This window comes from Dipodomys merriami, unplaced genomic scaffold (genome assembly GCF_024711535.1).
Source record: "Dipodomys merriami isolate MVZ:Mamm:240054 unplaced genomic scaffold, mDipMer1.0.p SCAF_10, whole genome shotgun sequence".
NCBI lineage: Eukaryota > Metazoa > Chordata > Mammalia > Rodentia > Heteromyidae > Dipodomys > Dipodomys merriami.
The window spans coordinates 16,920,227-16,941,924 of NW_027202271.1; the positions used below are offsets into that span (position 1 = coordinate 16,920,227).

A 21,698-nucleotide genomic window follows, 5' to 3' on the forward strand; every position below is an offset into this window, starting at 1 on the left:
AGTAGGGAAGATGGAACTGACACTGCTGGGGAAACACAGTTGCCAAGGGCTAGAGAGCATATGTCAGCGCCCCAGAGTGCTGCCTGCTTTTATCCCTAAGGATCCCAGGACACCGGAAAAGGGCGTCTCTCCACTATCTCCTTTCCCTGCTACAAGGCTGGGGCAATTTACAGAACTGAGATCTTCAAGCCTTTGAGCAACAAAGCCCTTCTGATAGCAGGTGGAAGATGCTGTCCTTGCACACTGCAGTGGTCTAATTTGGAATTTAACTATGCTCCCTAATTAGGGAGTAGAGACTTATCCCCTCCAGAGATCTCCTAGCTTTATTTTTCCAAGGCTGCCTCCTTCTTACTTATCCACCAGAAAGGACCAGGGGGGAAATGTCAGCTTTTATCCAGATAGAGCTCATCTGAACAGCCTAGGTTTGCTCACTCCCCAAAGAAACACAGCTCCCTATCATCTGTTCTTGGTGAGGTATTCCTCAGGGAAGAGGAGATGTGGAAAGCAGAGGATTCTTCTTAAAGATCTGGAGTGACCCTGGAGACTACAGCTCTTCTGGGATGCAGCCCAGGAGGGTGGAAATGAGAAGCAGCGTCTGCATGCGCCGGTTCAGGAAGTTGTCTGGGGCTTTCAGTATTGATGTGGCCAGCCTAATGTGTGATGACCTTCAGCTTGCCCTTTCAAGCAGCTTCCACTTTCTCCAGTAGAGTTTGCTTTTCTTGATAAACTGGAATGGCCCCTCTTGGGAGATCAGGGGAAATGCTCTTTAGAATATCCTGTGGCTGAAGTTCCTTGGGCACTCCTGAACAGTCCTACTTCTTGGTGACTTCTAAGAGCCACTCAATTTGGGGACAAGAAATATCCAGCTCTGTTGAGCTCAAGTAGTCCTGATAGAATGGAATGTTTAGAACATATCCCCAAACTAAATATCTGACAGCTGTCCCAATTCAGGACACCGTGGCCACCCATAACTACATGAGGAGCTTGGCTTGCTACAGACAGATGGTACTGGGCAGTTACTCCAACTAAGGGGAAAGAAGCTGTGGGAACATGGTAGGCAATGGGAGGTGATAAAATAGAGGCAGAGCCTGTCCCAGAGGAGTCCATTAAAGGACATTTTCCTGGCAGCCTTAAAGCCCCAATGGCCTCCTTCTTTAAGGTCCCTGTCTTCTGCTTTCTTGGCAGGTCCTGGCCCGAAGGCATGAGCGGACATAATGGAAGTGGTGGCTTGTGGTTTTCTAAGCCAGATCACAATGATGGCAGCAGGTTAACAGTTAACTGGGGTACCACTACACACCCTGACACATACACATACACAAGGACTCAGGCTGTGCCTCCTTTTTGGTGTGGAATGTCAACACATTTTTAAGAGCCTTGACCTGGACTTAGCCAACAGCCCCCCAGGAACCTGTAATCCAGTAAGTGGAATCTGAGCCAACACTTAGATCAGCCCAAGCATTGTGAAGAATGAAAGGAAGTGTGCTGGGGAGTGGCCACTTTGGATGGGGTTTTAGGAACCTCCAGAAGGTTTATATTCCCCACAGAAAGGCTGATCCAGGTTTTCCCTATCTAAAATAGGCTGGTCTCAAATTCACAACCTTCCTCCTGTGTGTTAGGATTATAGGCCTGTGCCACTGTATCTGGCAACATTACTAACTTTACTTAAAGTCAAAAAACTGCCCAGTGCTGGTGGATTATGCCTGCAATCAGCTTCCTGAGATCTGGAAGCTGATGTCTGAGGATCAAGGTTCAAAGTCAGCCTAGGCAGGACATTTTATAAGACACGTATCTTCAGTTAACCAGGGGAAAACAAAACAAAAGTGGAGGTATGGCTCAAGTGGTAGAGTGCCAGCCTTGAGAGAAAAAGCTAAGGCTGAGTGTCCTGGTCCTGAATTCAAGTCCCAGTACCAGCAAACACAAAATAAACAAACAAAATAAAGTTAGGAAACTGACGTTTAGGGGCATTAAGGAATTTGTCCAAGATCACTCACCTTCATGATAAAGATGAAAATCATAGGACAGGAAGCAGAGAGTTCCCATAGGCATGGTGTGCAGAGTTCCATGTGGCAGGCATCACAGGTACGAGCTCAATCCCTTGTGTTTATGCCTTGGAACCTGGAGACAACACTCCAGAGGTCAAAGAGGAAGTTGGCCAAAATTAAGGTGAGCAGAAGAAAAAAAAAGACCCACTTTCATCAGAAGCTAGTTTGTTTTACTACCCCAGTAGCTAACCCTCCATCACAGACTGCAAAGGGATCATAAGTCTGACTCTGATGATCTGAAGGCTATATTTCATAGCTCCTCTGCCATGGCTGAGTATGAGCTCACCTGCTAGAAGACCTTAGCCTCTTACTGGGAACCCTACAGTTGAGGTCCTTCCCTGCAGGCTGGAGAAGATTTTGGATAACAACCAGAAGGCTTGTGGGTGCTTCAATGTAAAATGAGTCCATCCGTGCTCAGAGAGCATGGGAGAACCCATGTAGGACTAGGGGTCCCAGAAGCCTTTGTGTTGTTCATTGTTCAAACATCTGCGAATCATTCATGCACCTGGCTTGGAGCTGTGGATGCTTAGCCTGGGCATGATCATGGCTGTGGTAATGGCGGTGGTCACGGTTGTGACAGAGAAGGAAGAGGTGGAAGGGAAGGGGAATTTCCTGCAGGTGCTGGTATGATGGTGGCCACTCACAGGGGCCCCTCCAAGCTGATCCCTAAAGGATATAATTGCAGGGGAGTTGTCTTTGATCCATGAAGTTGAATCTCTGACAATCCTGCCCTTCCTCATTGTTAACTACCCTTTAGTTACTCATCACAGTTTATACCCCTCTCTTCGGCTTCATTGAACTAATAAGTGCCCAAAGTTTGAAAAAATTGACTCCCTCAATGGGTATGAAATTGAGCACCTACTGTGTGTACAATTTGATGCTAGCCATTGAGAGCGATGGCTAAGATATTCTCTCCTCCCCCCGCCCCAGGACATCAGCCAAACTGGACAAAATACAAGCTCATGAGATATGTTCTGCTTTTATTGTTATTGTCTTAATTCTGTGGATCTTTAGTGGATGATGGGTATAAATGAATGAATCCAACAAACTTATTGAATCCTAGGGGTTTTTTTAATATGCTTATTTGAAAATCATAAGGCCGGACACAGTGGCTCACGCCTGCAATCTTAGCTACTCCAATCTGAGGACCACAGTTTGAAGCCAGCCCCAAACAAGTCTGAGAGACTCTTATTTCCAATTAATCATCAAAAAAAGTGGAGCTATAGTTCAGAGGGTAGAGAACAGGCCTGGATCGCAAAAGCCAAGTAAGAGCACAGAGCTCTGAGTTCAAACCCCAGTAATTATAATAAGTAAAGTTCTAAAATAAACCTAAATCATAAGTATTGACCAGCCTTTATTTATAAATGGAATGGAATAGAAGTCAGACTGGAGTAGGATGGGAACTAAAAGGTTGGCCAGAATCATCAACATATGCCCAGGGCCTCTGTGAGGTAGGGAGGGAGGCCCTGCTGATGGCAGGCAGGGGCAGAAGCAACTTTTCAGAGCCTCTCCTGCACGTTGTACCCCAGAAAAAACTGGATCCACTGTGCTGTCCTGAAAGTAAAAATCCCATTCTACAAAGCACACCCCACTCAAGTAAATAGAAAGTAGTCCCAGATGAGCCATCGTTGCAATCCCAAATGGACATAACCAGTTGTGTCCGCTTGGTTTGAAAGTTGGAAAAAAACATCATTTTTCTCTCTCCCTTTGACCTGTAAGGGCAATTGCCCTTCGGCACGGGACAACAGACCAGGAAAAAGATTCTGTACATCAAGGTCAGTAATGGAGAGAAGAAGATGTTTGAAGGGTTCTTGAGCTAACCTAAGGACAGTGGGGCCTGGCCATAAGTCTGAAGCATCTTAGCAATGGATATAAGCTAGTGCTGAGTTTTCTGCTTTCTTTTTACAAAATGAGCTCATGGTAGAACGTCAATACTCTGTGCCTCTCCTAGTTGGTGGGAAAGCAGCTTGCTTTCCCTTCCTAGCTCCAAGTCAGCTAACCTATACAATGGTGCATTTGCTTTTCTTCCATTGTCACCGTGACTCCATACATTCCCTCTCCCCCAAAACTCTGAACCTTCTTGACATTACTTCCTGGCTCCCAGAGAACTCAGCCCTGGAACCAGTGGGATGTGCTTAAAAGAGGTGAGCTTGGGGCAGGGTGTCATTGCTTCCATCTGGGGGCCTTGACACAGGCAGAAGAGAGAGTTGTAGAGAATGTAGGGAAAGGGGAACAAAGGGTGGTACATTACTAAGAAGGGGTAGGAACAACTGTGAGCACAGAAGATCAGAGCAAGCACCCCATACATGGCTGCCTGGAGTCCCTCAGTATCATTTTGAGGGTTAAAAAAAATCTGTCTATTTGCCCAGTTGAGGAGTTATCCAGGATGTCACTTTCACAGCTGCATCGTGGGAAAAATCTCAAACAGTTGAGCACCCGAACATCACCCCACCACATTTTAGAGACTACTGGCTTCTTCAGTTGTTCTTAGGAAACACCACAGTCATTCCACCACGTCTATCCAATGTCAACACTTGAGTCAGGCACCAGCGGCTCACAACTATAATCCTAGCTACTCAGGAGGCTGAGATCTCAGAATCGAGGTTCCAATAAATTGTGGGAAAAAAGCAGGAAGTGGAGCTGTGGCTCAACTGGTAGAATGCTAGCCTTGAGCAAAAGAAGCTCAGGAACAGGCTCTGTCTAGGCTCTGAGTTCAAGCCCAAAGCTTGCACGCACACATGCACACACAAATTAAATTAATAAAAATGAACATTTGAGCAATTCCCTGAACTCTCTGGGTTCTGCCCAGTGATCCTTTCTGCTCACACATGTGTTAACAAGGATACCAGGCTCAACCAGACATAGGGACAGCTAGACAACAGCCTCTACCTGCTACCCTGCCGGGCCCTAGAGCTGGGCATAGCAGACAGGTCCCTCCAGGATAGCATTATCTGAAGGACAAGACTCTTTTGATGGCTCCTGGCTCCCTGAGCTGGTACCAGCTTCTACAGCTGCCCTAGTGCTAGTCTCTCTGAGATCCTGGGGTGTGTAGTGGGGGCAAGGGGAGTAATGTTCCCCAGCTCACAGTTCATCATGGCTCTGTCCACCGCTTCCTTCAGCTTAGGCTTGCTTCCTTTTCTCTAGCCTGAGTATCCTTTGCCTTCAGCAAACCTGCAATGGTTCTCCCTAAGCCCCTCACTCTCATTTCTCTCCCTTCCTCTCCAGGGCCTGTACAGCCACACAGCCCACTGCCCTATACTATAGATCAAATACACTTTAGCTCTCTGTCTCTCTTCTTTAAAAACTCTCTGAACTCTCTACCACTCCACCCACTGCCTGCCTGGGCATCACAGGCCCTTTCCTCTTAGCTCTAATGCACTCAGGTATGTCCAGGCAAGCTCTGTCTTGCTCTGAAAGGGGTGAAGTTCTTTCCTCTGCTCATTTTACCACACCAGCAAGCCCTCATTTGGGCTGTCTTCATTTCTCTCTTTATCTCAGACCCCTCCCACCTCCGGTCACTTTGAGAAGAAATCAGAAAGGTATTTTCTGACCCCCTCTAACTGCCTGTTTTTTTTCTCAAGTAGAGCTGAAAGGCTAAGGGGTGGGGGAGACATTAATCTTTTGATCATGACTGTGAAGTTGGATGCTTGATCCACCTCTTCCTCTGTGCATTTGCAGAGAAATGCACCAGCCACTCTGCAGGCTGTAATTAAGCCACATCATCACTAATGACATGCTCCCTATCTCCTAGCATCCCAGTCCAAACAGGAAGGAGAAGCCCAGCCCCAGCCCATCCCTAGGGAGATGCCAGAGCGGTAGGCCAGACCTCCGGTGGCACCTGCCTAGGATATGGTGGGAACTGGCCAGCGCCCCCCCCTCCCTGCTTTCTTCCAGTACCCAGGTCATAAACTGAGCCCTCTGGGCCCTGGGGATGGAGGGGGCAGGAAGCAGAACATAAGCTCCAAGACAAGGGAGAAATTGGAGGGCAATCATAAAAACTGGAGCCAAGAATGGTGGGGGGAGGGCAAATGGTAGAAGGGGTGACATTGATCAAGATGCTTCCTACTCACAAATTGCTATGTTGAATTGAAACCCCTGTGTACAACTACTTCCAGATAATATAAAAATAAAAAGTCATCTAGCAGTTTTTTTTCACTAAGTAGTTGTACAAAGGGTTAAAGTTCCATAAGTCAGATTGTGAATATAATGTTTTTTAGTCAGTGTCCTCCTCCTTCTTTTCTTTCCCCCCATTTTCCTTCTCCTGTATCTTCTCTCAAGTGACATGGTTCATTTTTATGTCATGTACATTGATTATAATGACTACCTTCTAGTAATGATATTTTTTGTCAGTTGTGGGGCCTGGGCACTCTCCCTGAGCTCTTCAGCTCAAAGCCAGAACTCTACCACTTGAGCTACAGCTCCACTTTTTGTTTTCTGGTGGTTTATTGTAGATAAGAGTCTCGTGGACTTTCCTGCCTGGGCTAGCTTTGAACTGTGATCCTCAGATATCAGCCTCCAGAATATCTAAGATTACAGGCATGAGCCACCAGCGCACGGCTGCAATCATTTTTTTTAAGAACTAAGAATTATATATTGAGGGAAAAGAAGCCTAAAACGATGGGGATCCATGTGGAGAATAGGCTGGGACTGAGGCTATGAACATGGAGACATTAGTCTGCACCATAAAGCCAGAGGCAGTGGGTGATCTGAGCCCTGGGATTCATGGATGATGACATCTCCACGCAGTCCATCCTGGGATATTTCAGACTGCTCACCTGCTGGCTGCAGAGAACCTCCAAGAGCTAAGGAGCAGAGCCCTAAGCTCCACCCTCATAAACAAAGCTGGGCCAGATAATGCTTAGGGGGTACAGCTCAGGACCAGAGTGTGAGCCCCTCCCACTAAAGCCTTCAGGAAGTTCTCTCCACCTTCCGTATAAAGAAGGAGGCAAGGGACCCTGCTGCCAGGGCTCCAAGCCCTCATCTCCCTAGAAGTCCCCCAAGGAAGCAAGTGAGAACTCATGGCTGGTGTGACACCAGCTATGGAGTCAGAGAGAGGACTAGAAACTGGGCCAGGAGCTCCCTGAATGTTAGAAGATCTGGCTTTCCCAGCTAAAAGAAAAGGAACAGAAGGGCAGCGGGGAGCAAGGATGTCCTAACAAGGATCCAAGGACAGACTCAGAAGAACCAAAAGGGGTGTCAGGAGAACACGGTGCGTGTGAAACAGAGCAGGAAGCTGGCCGGACAGGTGTGCCCCAGATACATCGTAGTCATCCTTTTTCCAGGGCTTGCTATGCTCTCTCTCCACACACACACCTACCCTTTCATGTTTCTCACTTTACAAATGAACAAATAATCAGGGAGACCAAGTGGCCTGTGTCAAGGATTCAGATCTCTTCCAGTCCTGCATCCACCATGCTACTGTTCAGGCCTTGAGCTGTGAGCAGTCTTAATCTAGAACTGAATGCTTCATCTGGAGCTCCAGCAAGAAGGAGTCTGGAGTCCCCAAGAGCTAAAAGACTATCTCGGGCCTCTGGAGATGGGTGAGCAGGAAGCAAGAAGGAGGATTTGAGCCGTAGCCTCCTAAGGGGAACTGCTTCGACAGGTGTGGATGCTTTGCAGAGGGCAGGAGGGGACCCTGAGTCCTCTGGAAATACTTGTCTGAATGTGTACAATAAGTACTAATGATGTACAATAAGCCTCCTTCACACCCTTGTCACGCTGCAGACGGCAGGAGTGCTGGAGCCCTGGAAGGGAAATGGGAGGCAGCTGACAAAGAACAACTCAAACCCTAGATCAGCCTCCCTGTGGAGAGCTACAAAGTCTTTAAGAAGTTCCATAGCACCAACAATTCATGTCCTGCTACCTCCTGCTCCAGGAAACCTTTTTTTTTTATTTTCAGATTGCCTGTGTTCAGCTCTGATGCCTCCCTTCTTCCGTAGCTCTTGGCTGTACTTTGTCAGTGCTTCTCGGCAGGTCTCTTGTGCTGCAGGAGGCAGAGCCATTCTCCAGTGGCTGTCCTTGCAGCTTAGCAAATCCTGGTGGAGTTTGGGAGGAGGGAGGGAGAGGGCATCGACTAGAGACATCGGGAACAATATTGGGATTCTGGGGTACTTTGATGAAGAGCTTTGTGAAGGCCCTGAGCTCTCTAACTAGAGGTGAGGAGGTTCTGATGGCAACAACTACACTCCCAGCCTCCTCCTGCCTCCCATGAGAGAGAGTGAAGAGAAAGGGCCCAGGCAGCAAGGAGGCCAGGGCCAGCCTGGGCATGCCAGGGAGTGATACAGCAGCTCCTCTAGCTGGCCTCTCCACCCTAGCAGGTAGCTTGTCCAGGATCAGCCCCCAAACACCAGACCTCAGAGGAAGTCTTTTCCCCCAGGGCTCCAGGGAGAGGTGGAGGAGGAGAGGTGCAGTACCCAGAGCTGCTGGCAGAGGGCAGTGCATACACAAAATACAGGCAGAAGGACTTAGGGATGGAAGCAGCAAGTAGCTGAATGGACAGGCTGTGATAAACACATCCAGCACCCCTGACCCCCTAACGGGCTCTGCCAGGCCTCTGGGCAAATCTTGTTGCTGCCATATTCAACAGCATAAACCAGCATACAGCCTCCAAAATACACAAGGCCCTATAAACACAAGTTAGCCATACAGTCTGCACTGCAGGACAATATTTTGGCCAACAGTGGGCAGTATATACCATAATGGTTCCATATAATGGGGCTGGGAATGTCCTGTCGCCTTGTGATGGACTCACCACATGAAGACACACGACATACAGTTGTATACTACAGAATCTCATGATGATGATGATGATGATGATGATGATGACGATGACGACGACAACTATAATAAGAACCATGACTGGGTCCTGTCCCTGAGCTTTTGTACTCAAAGCTAGCACCCTACCACTTGAACCACAGCTCCACTTCCAGGTCTTGGGTGGTTAATTGGAAATAAGAGTTTCATGGACTTTCTTGCTCAGGCTAGCTTTGAACCATGATGTTTAGATCCCACCCTCCTGAGAAGCTAGGATTACAAGATTACACTAATGCCTGGCTTCTGCTCTCTTTTTTGTTAGCCTCAGACCCTCACGCTTGCTAAGCAGGTACTCTACCGCCTGAGCCATTCTTCCAGTACCTTTTTATGTTGGTTAATTTTAAGATAGGGTCTCCCTTTATGCTTAGGCCAGGTTGGACTGTGATCCTCCTATTTGTGCTTCCCACCATAGCTAGAATGTCAGATGCACACCACTGTACCCAGTCATTGGTTGAGATGGAATCTCCAAAACCTTTATGCACAGCCTGGCTTAGAACCCAATTTTTCCAAATCTGTCTTCCAAGTAGCTAGGTCTATGGGCTTGAGCCATCACAACCAACTTTATGCTATACCTCTTAGAGTTTACACACTTCTTCTTGCATACACACACACACACACACACACACACACACACACACACACACACACACACACACACACACACACACATGACCGTATACTGTAAAATAGTATGCCATGATACACCAGCCTGAAACATTTCATGTTTATTGAATCTCTTATTGTATTGTTATGTCACATGGAGCTCACACCTGTAATTCTGTCTACTCAGGAGTCTGATTGCTGAGGATAACAGTTTGAAGCTAGCCCAAGCAAGGAAGTCCCTAAGCATCTTATCTCCAATTAACCACCAAAAAGCCAGAAGAGGAGCTGTAATTCAAGTGGTAGAGTATCAGCCTTGAGTAAAAGAGCAAAGGGATAGCACTCTGGCCCTGAGTTCAAGTTCCAGAAGTCACACACACACACACACACACACACACACACACACACAAGCCACATATAATGGCTGATCTATACCCCTGCATATGGATAAGAACATACTAACTGGCACAATGGTCAAATCACTTAATGACATTTTTCTCCAAACATGCCTTCATCATTCACCTGGAGAGTAAGGTCCCTGACCAGGATAGGGTATTTCTCGGGAATTATCTTGGCTTCAACTCCCATCTCTGCCAACATCTCTGTGGGACCCCCTGTAAGCTCCCTATTTCCCCCTATATCCTCACAGTAAGAGCAGCTGCATAACAATAGCAGCTTCCAACAACAGCACCTGTGTCATTTTGGGAAAACTGACAGAGCAGCTGGACTGAACATGCTTAGACAGGCTTGAGAAAATTGCACACAGAAAGCACAAACAAAAAGCCATCTAGCATGAACTATTGTCCAAGAGCAGAACCCTCTACTGGATCACTACAGTAACTTAAGGAACCAGAACTCAGAGCCACAATGCCAGACCCAGGGAGGCCTGGGCCTGAGAATCTTAGCTTTGCCCATTGTCCAAGAATCTAGTTTAGCATCTGTCCAGGACAAAAGGACCAAGGTATAGGCAACATGCAGATGTACAGAAAACATAAACTTACTGACATGATTATAGTAGTGGTTCATTATTTGCATACAAGGTCATGCAGACACATGGCTACCTGGCTACTCCAAGCCATGCAGTCCTGTGGCATCAGTATGCTGAGTGCAAACACCTGTGAGGTGAACTTGAGGGACCTAGAACAAAGTGGGGAGGTTGTGAAGAGTGGAAGAGCAGAGAGACATGTGCACAGCTGCCATGACACCATGAAGATAAAGCATCAGCTGTATGAGGGTTCTGTGGGTGTGTATCCATCAGCCTAGACCCTGTTGCTCCCCTCACCAGTCTTCTTGCCCATAGAACAGAACAGGAAGCTAGAATGTTCCCTATCACTTCATGCTAGAAGGTTTGATGGATTCCACGTGGACATGAAAAATGACATTTCAACTTGGCCACAAGACAGGAGTGAGCATCATGACAAGTGGGGAATGACACTGTAGCTGAGAAAACCATATTTGCAAGGGTCTCTGGGTATTAAAAACCTGGTCTCCTTAGGGAAGGGCTGAAGGGTCAAGTAGGGAGAGGAATGGGAGAGTAAGGAATTATGGGAGTATCTCCCTCCTTGCTGTATTTAACTTTTCTCCATAGCAATTAACACTATTTGACACCATCTTATATATTGCTTTTGTTAGTTGCTTATTTTTACTGACTAGTTGTTGAGCTCCAGGAAGTCTGAGTCTAATTGTTTATTCTAGCATCCCCCAGGTCTGAACATGTGACTCACTCAATAGTTGTGCTCTGGTCCACTGTTTTACACATAAGATAGATACAGGTTCATCCAGAAGCTTCTCTATGTGCAGGCCTAATGCTTGTGGATAAAAGAGAACATGGCTCACAGAGGCTAGCATGGCCATTGTGGGGAAGAAGAATTGGGGTCTGGGAGACAGCAACATGATTGACAGAGAAGACAGATGGTAAAGTATGGGAGGCCAGGCACTGGTGGCTCACACCTGTAAATCCTAGCTACTCAGGAGGCTGAGATCTGAGAATTGTGGTTCAAAGCCAGTTGGAATAGGAACGTCTGTGAGACTCTTGTCTCCAATTAACCACCAGGAAACCAGAAGTAGCACTGTGGCTCAAAATGGTAGAATGCTACCCTTGAACAAAAGAGCTCAGGGACAGTGCCCAAGCCCCAAGTTCAAGTCCCACAATACACACACACACACACACACACACACACACACATACACACAAGTGTGGGAGAACTCAGGGCCTGAGTGACAATGCCACATGGAAACTCAACTTCTGACAGTCCTGGCATGTCTCTTTGTAAAGGGGTTATATTGTCTGTGTCACAAGGCAGTTGTGTAGGGCAAGTGACCCGGAGTACATGCAACACTGAAAAATCTCAGTAGCTAGCTAGGATCTGCTATGACCCAGTGCTCACCTAGTTGAAGCCAACAGCAAAGATCCAGGTGAGGCCACAGACCAGATAGGATCCAGATCAAGAAAAGTTACAGCAATGCACAGATTCCACACTGAGAACAAAAATGCTGCTGGCATTTAGAAATGTGTCCTTGCCCAGACTAGTATTGAAATCTGATTCTCCGTGGGGTGGTGTTGGGAGGCCTTTGGGAGGTAAATAGGTTTGGGGGAGTAGATGTCTTTCTAAATGTCTTTCTAATGTCTTTCTAAAGAGATGGGACTTGTTCTGAGAGTGGGTTGTTATAAAGTGAGTCTGGCCTCTCTCACACATGTATTTGTTCCCATACATGATCACACATCCTATATGACAAACCACAGGCCCTTACCAGACACCAAACAGAATCTGGCACTATGTTCTTATATCTCCGGAACTGTGAGTCAAGATACACCCTCATGTTTTATAAATTCCCCAGCCTCAAGTATTCTGCTATCACACACACACACACACACACACACACACACACACACACACAGAAACTAAAACAAATGAAGCCAACCATTTATTGCAAGAAAAGCAGAAAAATAGACACAATCCCATTAAAGAACCACCCCCCCCCCTTAACAGTAAGAGCCCGAGAAAGAACCAGGGCAGAGGAAAACATCTGGGAATGTGCTCTATCTCTAAGGTTGGGCCAATTACCCCATGAAAAGTAGCCAGGAGGAAGATCACTAAGAAAGCCCATGACCTGCATCAGAGCATCACCCCACCGAGGACAACATGGAAGGGAGGTAAGATTGGGATTGTGGTGATGAAGAAACCACTTTCCATCTTGGAAAGAGGTGCCAGACAGGAGAGCAGAGAGGTGGTTGAATCCTCAGCCTCCCACTCACAAAGCCACGGCTGCCCTGTCATCTGGAGGCCTTTTTGGTTGCACAGCTGCTGCCCGAGGTTTTAGTAAGCGAATCCTTGAGCTCACTGCCACAGCTGCCTTTGGTCTTGACCTCCAGCCCCATAGGTCTGTAGCTGTAACTGTTAGAGGCACCAAATCCCACGCTGAAGCCAGCCCCTGCTGGCCCGGCATTGGTGCTGCTGATGACAGCTGGGAGGGAGGGGGGACAAAAGTATACATGTGGCTTCAGATGTAATTCTGATAAGTCTTCATATAAGTCTGATGATATCAGTATGGCTTCATGTTTCATGTACTTGGCCCTATATTTCTACCTTTCCCTAGTAGTGTATGTCCAATCTGACAATATCAGACTTTAGGCTCATAGCAGACAGGAACTCTTTTAGAGTTCCCCCTTGGTGTAGGACAAATGAAAATAGGTACTTCATAAAGGAAGCATCTATGTTGCTGATGCAATAGGGGCTGATGGGAATATCCCTGCTTTTCATTACACAGCTCCTCCCCAGTGCTCTCTCCAAGGCATAAGCCCAGAGATGGTTGTTACAGCTACTTCTTTTTCATCAGTGGTCTTTCAGTCTCCCCTAAAATCCCCCCTCCTGCAAGCTAAGCCTGTCATCTTGTTCTGGCTTCATTCTTGTAACAGATCGTTGGGTTATACATCATTAAGTCCTTCTGTATTTTTATTGTTGTATTTCCATTCAATGCCCCCTGACAATTACTAAAGCTAGATCCCTCTTTCTGGCTTTAAGTTTTTCCCAAACCCTTCAACTAGAGTGACTTCCACTAAGGAGACTGAGGTGAGAACTAAGATGTCCAAGTACTCACAGATGCTCACAGAATTCGGGTACTCTCCAGACATCCTGCAGATGGGGAAGAAAACAGGCATAACTTTCACAAACAAGCACCGTCTATCCAGGCTGAACCCAGGACTAAGTCTTTCCTCTTAGAATGTGTTCCCAGCCCCATCCAGACTCCTTCCTTTCCAGATTCCAGCAGAACCCCTCAAGAAATGGAGAACCAAGGTGAAAACTTGGGCTGCTATAAAGACTCATTCTCCATCAGATGCTTTGGATTATTTATTTGTTGTGTGGAATAGTTAATAGCTCAATCCCATGCTAAATATTCCAATAGTGTTTGTGTGTGTGTGTGTGTGTGTGTGTGTGTGTGTGTGTGTGTGTGTGTGTGTGCATGCACGCACTCACCAGTACTGAGGCTTGAACTCAGGACCAATGTGCTCTCCCTTAGCTCTTTCATTCAAAGCTAGCGCACTACCACTTGAGTCAAACCTACTGTCTTTTTGCTGGTTAGTTGGAGGTAAGAGTCTCATGGACTTTTCTGCCTGGGCTGTCTTTGAACCACAATCCTCAGATCTCAGCCTCCTGGGTAGTTAGTATTACAGGTGTGCTCTACCAGCACCCAGCACTAATGGCCTTAGACAAATAAGAAGAATGAGCCTACATCCCTTACCAAGCCCTAGGCTTTCCCAGAGTGAATTTGAACTTGGAGTGATTCTTGGTGGCCTTCTTGCCTCTCCTCCACCCATGTAGGGTCTGGGAATGCTTGTGTTCTCAGACCCTGACAATGCTAATAATCCTTCTTCCGCAGCCTCTTAGTGATTGTTACAATTTGGTCCTTCTTGTCTATGACTTTATAGAGTAGGTCCTGCACAGAACCAGACTATTTGCCTTAGAGCTTCTATTTAAAGCAGAAAACAAAACAAAACTGCCCCTCACCTGCTTTCTTCACCCTCCAGCAGCTTCCTGTAGGTGGCAATCTCCATGTCCAGTGCCAGCTTGACGTTCAGGAGCTCCTGGTGCTCACACAGCATCCGGGCCAGATCCTCCTTGCTCTGCTGCAGTCCGCCCTCCAGCTCGTCCAGCTTGGCCCGGGCATCTTTGAGTGCACAGTCACCCCGCTGCTCTGCGTCTGCGATGGCTGTTTCCAAGTTGGAGCACTGAGGAATAAAGAGATTCAGCACTTTGGGTCTGGGATCCCTCTCTGACAAGTTTCCTGACTGTGTGATCCTGATGGACAGAAAGCATTAAGAGGTTTGCTGACTTCCAAACTACACGTGCTCCAGAAAGGGGATCTGCATACCATGGGCAAGGCCACACACCAGAGCAGGGCCCTGAGCCATCTAAGATAGGAGGCCTCCCCTGTTCTCTTCTAAAATCAACAAGAAACGCTCATGTGAAACCTGCGGCTCCTTTACCTCCCGCATGGGGGTCTAAACCAATCACACCATCTGGCAAAGAAGGCATCCATAATCTACCTAATCCTGCCTGATGGTGTTCTCTGCTTCAGGTCACTGTGGTTGCATTGTGGTTGCATTGATAGACGACTGTCCTCCCTGAATGTATAACATACACACACACACACACACACACACACACACACACACACACACACACACACACACACACACACACACACACCTCCATCCACTGCCTCTGCCAGCTCCTTCACCTGGACACCTTCTCCCCAGTGTAATCCCACCTCATACACAGAAGCTTCTCCCAGGTCCTCACTTGCCTCCAGCTCCCCTGGCCTCCAACAGCATGCGCTGTGCTATGTGAAATGCCCTACCCTCATCCCAATGCATTCTGATCTTCTCCACCAGATGAGTTACTGGCATTTGCCTGAGTATAGGATTGTTCTACACTTCTGCATATTCTGTCTTGTCCCACTCAGTGCTCAATCAATGCCATACAGGATTCACTGCAGGAAACCCACCTGCTTCTTCACATTGCCTATCTCCAAGTGGATCCTCTGGATCAGCCGGTTGAGCTCTGAGATCTCAGCCTTGGTGAGTTTGAGGTCATCCCCATGCTGGCCTGCTGTAAGCTGCAGCTCCTGGATCTGAGGTTGGATAACGAAAGAGGAGCACAGTGAAGAATTCACCCAGTTGCTTGGCATCAGTGGCTCAAGCCTATAACCCTAGCTATTAAGGAGATTGAGATATGAGGATCAAGATTTGAAGCCAGCCTAGCAAGAAAGTCAGTGAGGCTGGTAGTGGACCTGTGGTTCATGTAGTATGGTGCCAGCCTTGAGCAAAAAAGCTAATGGGTAGGGTCCACGCCCTGGTTGCACACACACACACACACACACACACACACACACACACACACACACATATACACAAACTTTACCTGTTTGAGAGTGGTTATTATGGGGCAGATGACCACAAGTGTTTAAATTATTGAAGCAATATACGTACCAGCAAAGGAGGGAGGTAGAGGGAAAGGGGGGAGGGGAAGCCTGTTCTAGTTCAGTAGGATCCTTTGATCCTTTGCTTTTCCCATGTGAGAACTTTGTTGCAACTGGAACTGTCTATCCAACTTTTGTCAAAGTTGGAAACAAGAAAGAAAGCAGACCTATTTGGATTCCCCATGACTATGTCAGAGCTTTATCAAGGTTAAGGCTGACAGAGACTCAGCTGCCAGCAAAGACCATTTAAGGTAAGGGTTAAATGTCATTTATATTCCTAAAAAGTCCAAACCTGCCACAATCTCCCTGGATCACAGGATTACATTTTATGGTGCCCAACTCCAAAACACAGGAGATCTCCTACTGAGCTCAAATGCACATGCATACACACATGAGCACGCGCACACACACACACACACACACACACACACACACACACACACACATGGCACACACATGCATGCATGAAGAGAGTGTCCCAGCAGTGGTGATTGGGCTTAGGCTCACCTTGTCCTGGTACAGGTTCTCTGTCTCAGCCTTGCTCTTCACAGCCATGTCCTCATACTGGGCTCGAACATCATTGATAATGCTGTCCAGATCCAGCTGTCGGTTATTGTCCATTGACAGAATGACAGAGGTGTCACTGATGTGGGACTGCATCTGAGCAATCTCCTGCAGAAGAGTTGGAGGAAGAGAGCCAGTTAGAGAATTCCCATGACAGGACCACTTCTCCTGATCCTCTCTGGACATAATCCTCATTGCTCCTGTCTGCCTTTCCTCAATGTTCCAACTGCCTCAGTGCCAGTGGCGGCCGGGTATAAGAATGACTACCTTGAGTTTCATCCCCAAGCAGTGGATTCCTCTTTTATTTTGCATTCAGGACCCTTCTACCCATCTTCATGTTTTTTTCTCAAAAAACCCCAGAAATATCACCTTCATCTACAGCATCACATCTTAACTCTTCTTGTGGCACTTAGAGGTCTCAAAGAAGTCACCTACCACCATTTTGATGTGTGTGCCAGCTCTGGGGCTTGAATTCAGGACCTGTACCCTGTCTCTGAGCTTTTGTGCTCAAGGCTAGTGCTGTACTACTTGAGCCACAGCGTCATTTCTGGCTTTTTAAAAAATAGTTAATTAGAGATGAGAGTCTCATGGACTTCCTGGGTCGGCTTTGAACTGTTCCCAGATCTCAGCCTCCTGAGTAGCTAGGATGACAGGCGTGAGCACTGGCGCCAGGTACCCACCACTTTTTCTTTCCCTGTGCTCTCCTTCCTTCCATAGCCTTCAAGCTTTCACACATTACAGCCTTTTAAATGCTCACTTGTTTATCCTTCTCCATCAGGCTGGAATACCATGCCTTTCCTAGCACCAGCTGAAATCTTTCTCCTTTCTCCAGGGGCTTTCCCCAATGACCCAGGCTGGGCTTGCTATGTTTCCCTCTGCATACTGAATCTCCTGCCAGACCATGAATTCCTGGAGGTCAGGAATCATTCCCCTCCATTTATGATCTCCTCAAAGCCTAGCTCATAGGCCCTCAGTAGAGCTTCAGTGAATAACAGCTATACCAATAGAAAGGCTTTTTACCCTCAACCCTTGATCCACACAATCATCCAGGCCACAGGCCAGAAGCCACCTGCAAGAGGAACAGCCACACAAGAGAGGCTGGAGTGGTCCTTACCCCTTCATAGAGACACTTGAAGAATTTGATATCATCTGTCAGAGATTCTACTTTGGCCTGAAGCTCAACCTTGTTCATGTAGGCAGCATCTACATCCTGGAACACACAGGTGATAGTCAGGGTGCTGTCTGCCCTGCCCTGCCCTCCCTGCCACAGGGAGCCAAGGATTTCTAGCTCTCTCTAACCCCTCACCCCTGGATGTTGGTCTGACTCAAGAGGAAACCAACTCATGGGGGTGCAAAGGCCATGTTGGAAGTGCAGTCCAATGGCTAGATGCTAGACTGGCAGATTTGGGGAAGCAGTGTGCATCCCAGTGAAGGGAGGGAGGATCCAGTAAGTGACCAAGAGGCTGCCTTTCCTCATCCTACAAAGTCATTGTGGCTGGTGGTCAGGATCCATGGGTTTCTCCCAGCCCTGCCTGCACTCTGTGTACCTTCTTCAGCACCACGAACTCATTCTCAGCAGCAGTGCGTCGGTTAATCTCCACCTCATACCTGTGGACAGGGAGAAGAACAGCAGTGGCATTGGGACCATTCAGTCCCACAGATACTCACTGAGCAGTGTCGGCCTCCACAACAGCAGCTGCCAGGGGAAGGTCATCTACCACCACCACCTGCAGTCAGGGTGCAGCCTTCCTCTAGGGGATGTGGGAAAGGGCAGCTTCAAATGAGTCCATTCTGGAGCTCTCTGCACATTCACCCACTCACAGACCCTCACGACTCATTTTCTCTCCAAACCCTCTTGGATCTCCACTTAGGCTCTGATTTCCATCTTGATTCCACTTGCACTAGTCACACTGTACTCATTTCCACTCTGAGATTATTCTTTAAAACTGTGCCCATAATCTGTGCTCCCTCGAGATCAAGGACCTTCACCCCTTCCCATGAGGTTTCCCTGCAGGGCTCAGAAGAGAATAGATAGCTAGGTTGCATGTGGATCAAGACAAAGAACTCAGCACTAGCTCTTCCTCCTGCAACTGTAGAAGTCGCCTATACCTAAGACAAGTTTCAAAACATCAAGGTCACTGAATCTGTATTTATTATCATCTCACCTATATCTATCACTCTCACGTCTATATTTATTATTCTCTCAGTGACTCAATTCACAGGAATATCTGATCTGTTCTTTCAGATACACTCCTAGTGTGTGTGTGTGTGTGTGTGTGTGTGTGTACACACGTGTGCGTGCGCACACATGTGCTGCAGCTTGGATTCAAAGCCTGAGAGTTATCCCTTAGCTATTTTGCTCAAGGTTGGCACTCTATCACTTGAGTTACAGCTCCATTTCTGACTTTGTAATGGTTAACTGGACATAGAGGTGTCAAGGACTTTCCTGCCTGGGTTGACTTCGAAATGTGATCCTCAAATCTCAGCCTTCTAAGTTGTAGGATTATGTAAGTAAGCCACTTACGTAAGTAAGTAAGGCTGGCTTCATTATTCTTTTGAAAGATGGAATTTGTAAGCACAGACTCACTTTGACACAAAGTAAGTTTTTAAAATTCATTTTTTGTTACTTTTCACATTTGTTCTAAAATTAGTGAGTGTTTCACATACTGAGACTTCCACAGAAAGCTCCTCTTAAAAGGAACTCCAAAATCATTTGGGTTGTCCATCTGGTTTTAAGCTCATTATTTGCCCTCATTCTTTATTTCCAATGCTAGAACTTGGACCCACATCCTTAGGCAGTTCAGAGCACCATTCTGGGTAAAATGATGTAGGTTTGTCTTTCTAAGCCTCATTCTACCTACATGTCTCTCCCTCGCCTGTGGCACAGGAAATAGCAATCAGTCATCTCAGCAGAGGATATAGGCAACAATGCTGGCTCCAAGGTAAACCACATCTCCAGCAGCTTTCTCTGCCTCCCACTCACCTCTTCTTGTAGTCCTCCACCACGTCCCTCATGCTCCTCAGCTCCGAGTCCAGCCTCACCCGGTCCCCGGACAGCACTTCCAGCTGCTTCCGCAGGCTGCTAATGTAGCCCTCATGAATAGATTCCAGATTCTTCCTGCAGTTGTTCAGGTCCAGCTGCTGCAGCAGCTCCCACTTGGTCTCCAGCACCTGGTTCTGCTGCTCCAGGAAGCGTACCTGACACCCAAAGCCCAGCTACTGTTGAGTCTCCATGGAAATTGTCACTCAAGAGTGGGACAGATCTACGCACAGGTGACTAACATGTGAAATCTTACCCACTTGGGAGGCTGAGATCTAAGTGTCACAGTTTAAAGCAAAACAGACAAATTCAAGAGACTCATCTCTAATTAATCAGCAAAAAGCCAGAAGGTGGAGGTATGACTCCAATGGTAGAGTGTCGGTCATCAATACAAAAGCTAGATGAGAGAGCATGAAGACCTGAGTTCATGCCCAAGTATGCAATGGAGCAAGCCGCACACATATTTATGTTTACTACAGCACTACTCACAAGAGCCACACTACGAATCATCCAATAACTGATGGTAAGGATAAGTGTGATATACATACACTATGGAATTTTATTCAGCCATAAGGAAGAATGAAACAATATCATTGGAAGGAAAATGGATGGAGATAATTATGTTAAAGTAAATTAAGCCATTCACTTTCATATGCACAATCTAGAAAGGGAAGAGGACTCACAGTAGGAGGTCCCTGTCCTCCAGAATAGTGGCTGTGTCTCCCACTCAGCCTCTTCTACCAAGCCTCCTCCTTTACCCTCCTTAGCATACACACACAACCCACATTGACTGTTGTCAACTTGGGCTCATTTCTTAGCCTTCCATGGCCTTAGCTGCCTCATCTGCAAGGCAGAGTAATAGGAGAATTGGAGGTTGTGCCTTGAGAAGTCCATCACTGGGACCAGATGCTGAACAGCATCTCCAACAGTGTTAGCTACTGTGCTTATTATGTGTCCTTCTCACCTGTCATAGTGGAGACAAAGAAGCCCATTCTTTGTTTCTTCCCACTCACCTGAGCCAGAGATACCTTCCTCGTTACCCTCATTTCTGAGTACACTCTCCCCAACATACATTCGCCTTGACATGTCTTTCCTCTGAATGAGCCCTCCAAGAGAACCATGGAAGGCGTGATGTTGATCTAGATGACTTGCACTTATAAGCGATGTGTTGAATTGAAAAATAAACAGCCCTTTAACCCTGACCCTTCAATGTTCTGGCTTTGTTCTCCCACTTCCTGTGGAAGGTTGTCTGTCTTACATAACCCTTCCTCTTCCTACCTTTCAGTCGCTTCAACATTGGCAAAGTCCTGGAATATTCCATGGTTTATGTCCTTCCAGTGACCCTATCCTAAGTGTGTCTCCATTGACTTATGTGATAGCCGGAGCCCTCAAAGGACCAGTTCCACAGGTCTTCTACCTCTGGTTTACCAGCTCCCTTTCCAAGGTCTTCTCCCCACAAGGAATAGAGAGGTTCCCCTTCCTTGGGAATGTGTGCCAGGCACTAGTCTAAGCATGAATCCGTTGGTCCTGATTACTGCGCATTAGGCTAATATTCATTACTGTGCCTGTTTTGCAGATGAGTAAGGAAAGGCTCAGAAAAGTATTCACTCGCACCTATTCCCACTCGCCCATCAGTGGCAGAGTGGGCGCAATGGGCACTGGGAGCAGGGGCAGAGGCAGGGATAGGAAGATGCGCCAGGACCCACCTTGTCAATGAATGAAGCAAACTTGTTGTTCAACGCCTTGATCTGCTCACGCTCCTGAGTGCGCACCTTCTGGATCTCAGGGTCCAGCTCCACATTAAGGGGGGCCAGGAGGCTCTTGTTGACAAAGACCTGAGGGATGCCCCCCGGGGGACACACAGACTGACATGTCGACCCCAATCCAGCGCTGCCAAAGACGGTGCCCACGAAGCCCCCGGGACGGCCACCACTCGTGCCCCCCTGGCCTGGCGCAAAGCCACCCCCCCGAGCAGCGCTGAGCGCCAGGCGCCGGCCGCCCCCCATGTTGAAGAGGCTCCGGCTGCCAAATGTGGCTGCGCCCTTGACCCCGGCCCTGAAGGAGGAGCGACTGCTGCTGAACCGGCCCGAGATGACTGCCGAGCAACCACTGAAGCCCAGGCGCTCCCCGCTGGAGTAGACGGACAGCTGGCGACTCAT

The 21,698-nt window shown here is 47.6% G+C and overlaps 1 protein-coding gene across 1 annotated transcript; it reads right to left on the reverse strand.

Moving 5' to 3' along the window:
- Positions 1–12,729: 12,729 nt before the first annotated feature.
- On the reverse strand, positions 12,730–21,698 carry Krt72 (keratin 72). Its single transcript, XM_070035670.1, has 9 exons — positions 21,246–21,698; positions 19,483–19,697; positions 18,047–18,107; positions 17,614–17,709; positions 16,443–16,607; positions 15,462–15,587; positions 14,462–14,682; positions 13,554–13,588; positions 12,730–12,920 (listed from the first exon to the last, which is right to left on the reverse strand). The coding sequence occupies exons 1-9, from the start codon at positions 21,696–21,698 to the stop codon at positions 12,730–12,732; spliced, it is 1,563 nt and encodes a 520-aa protein (XP_069891771.1).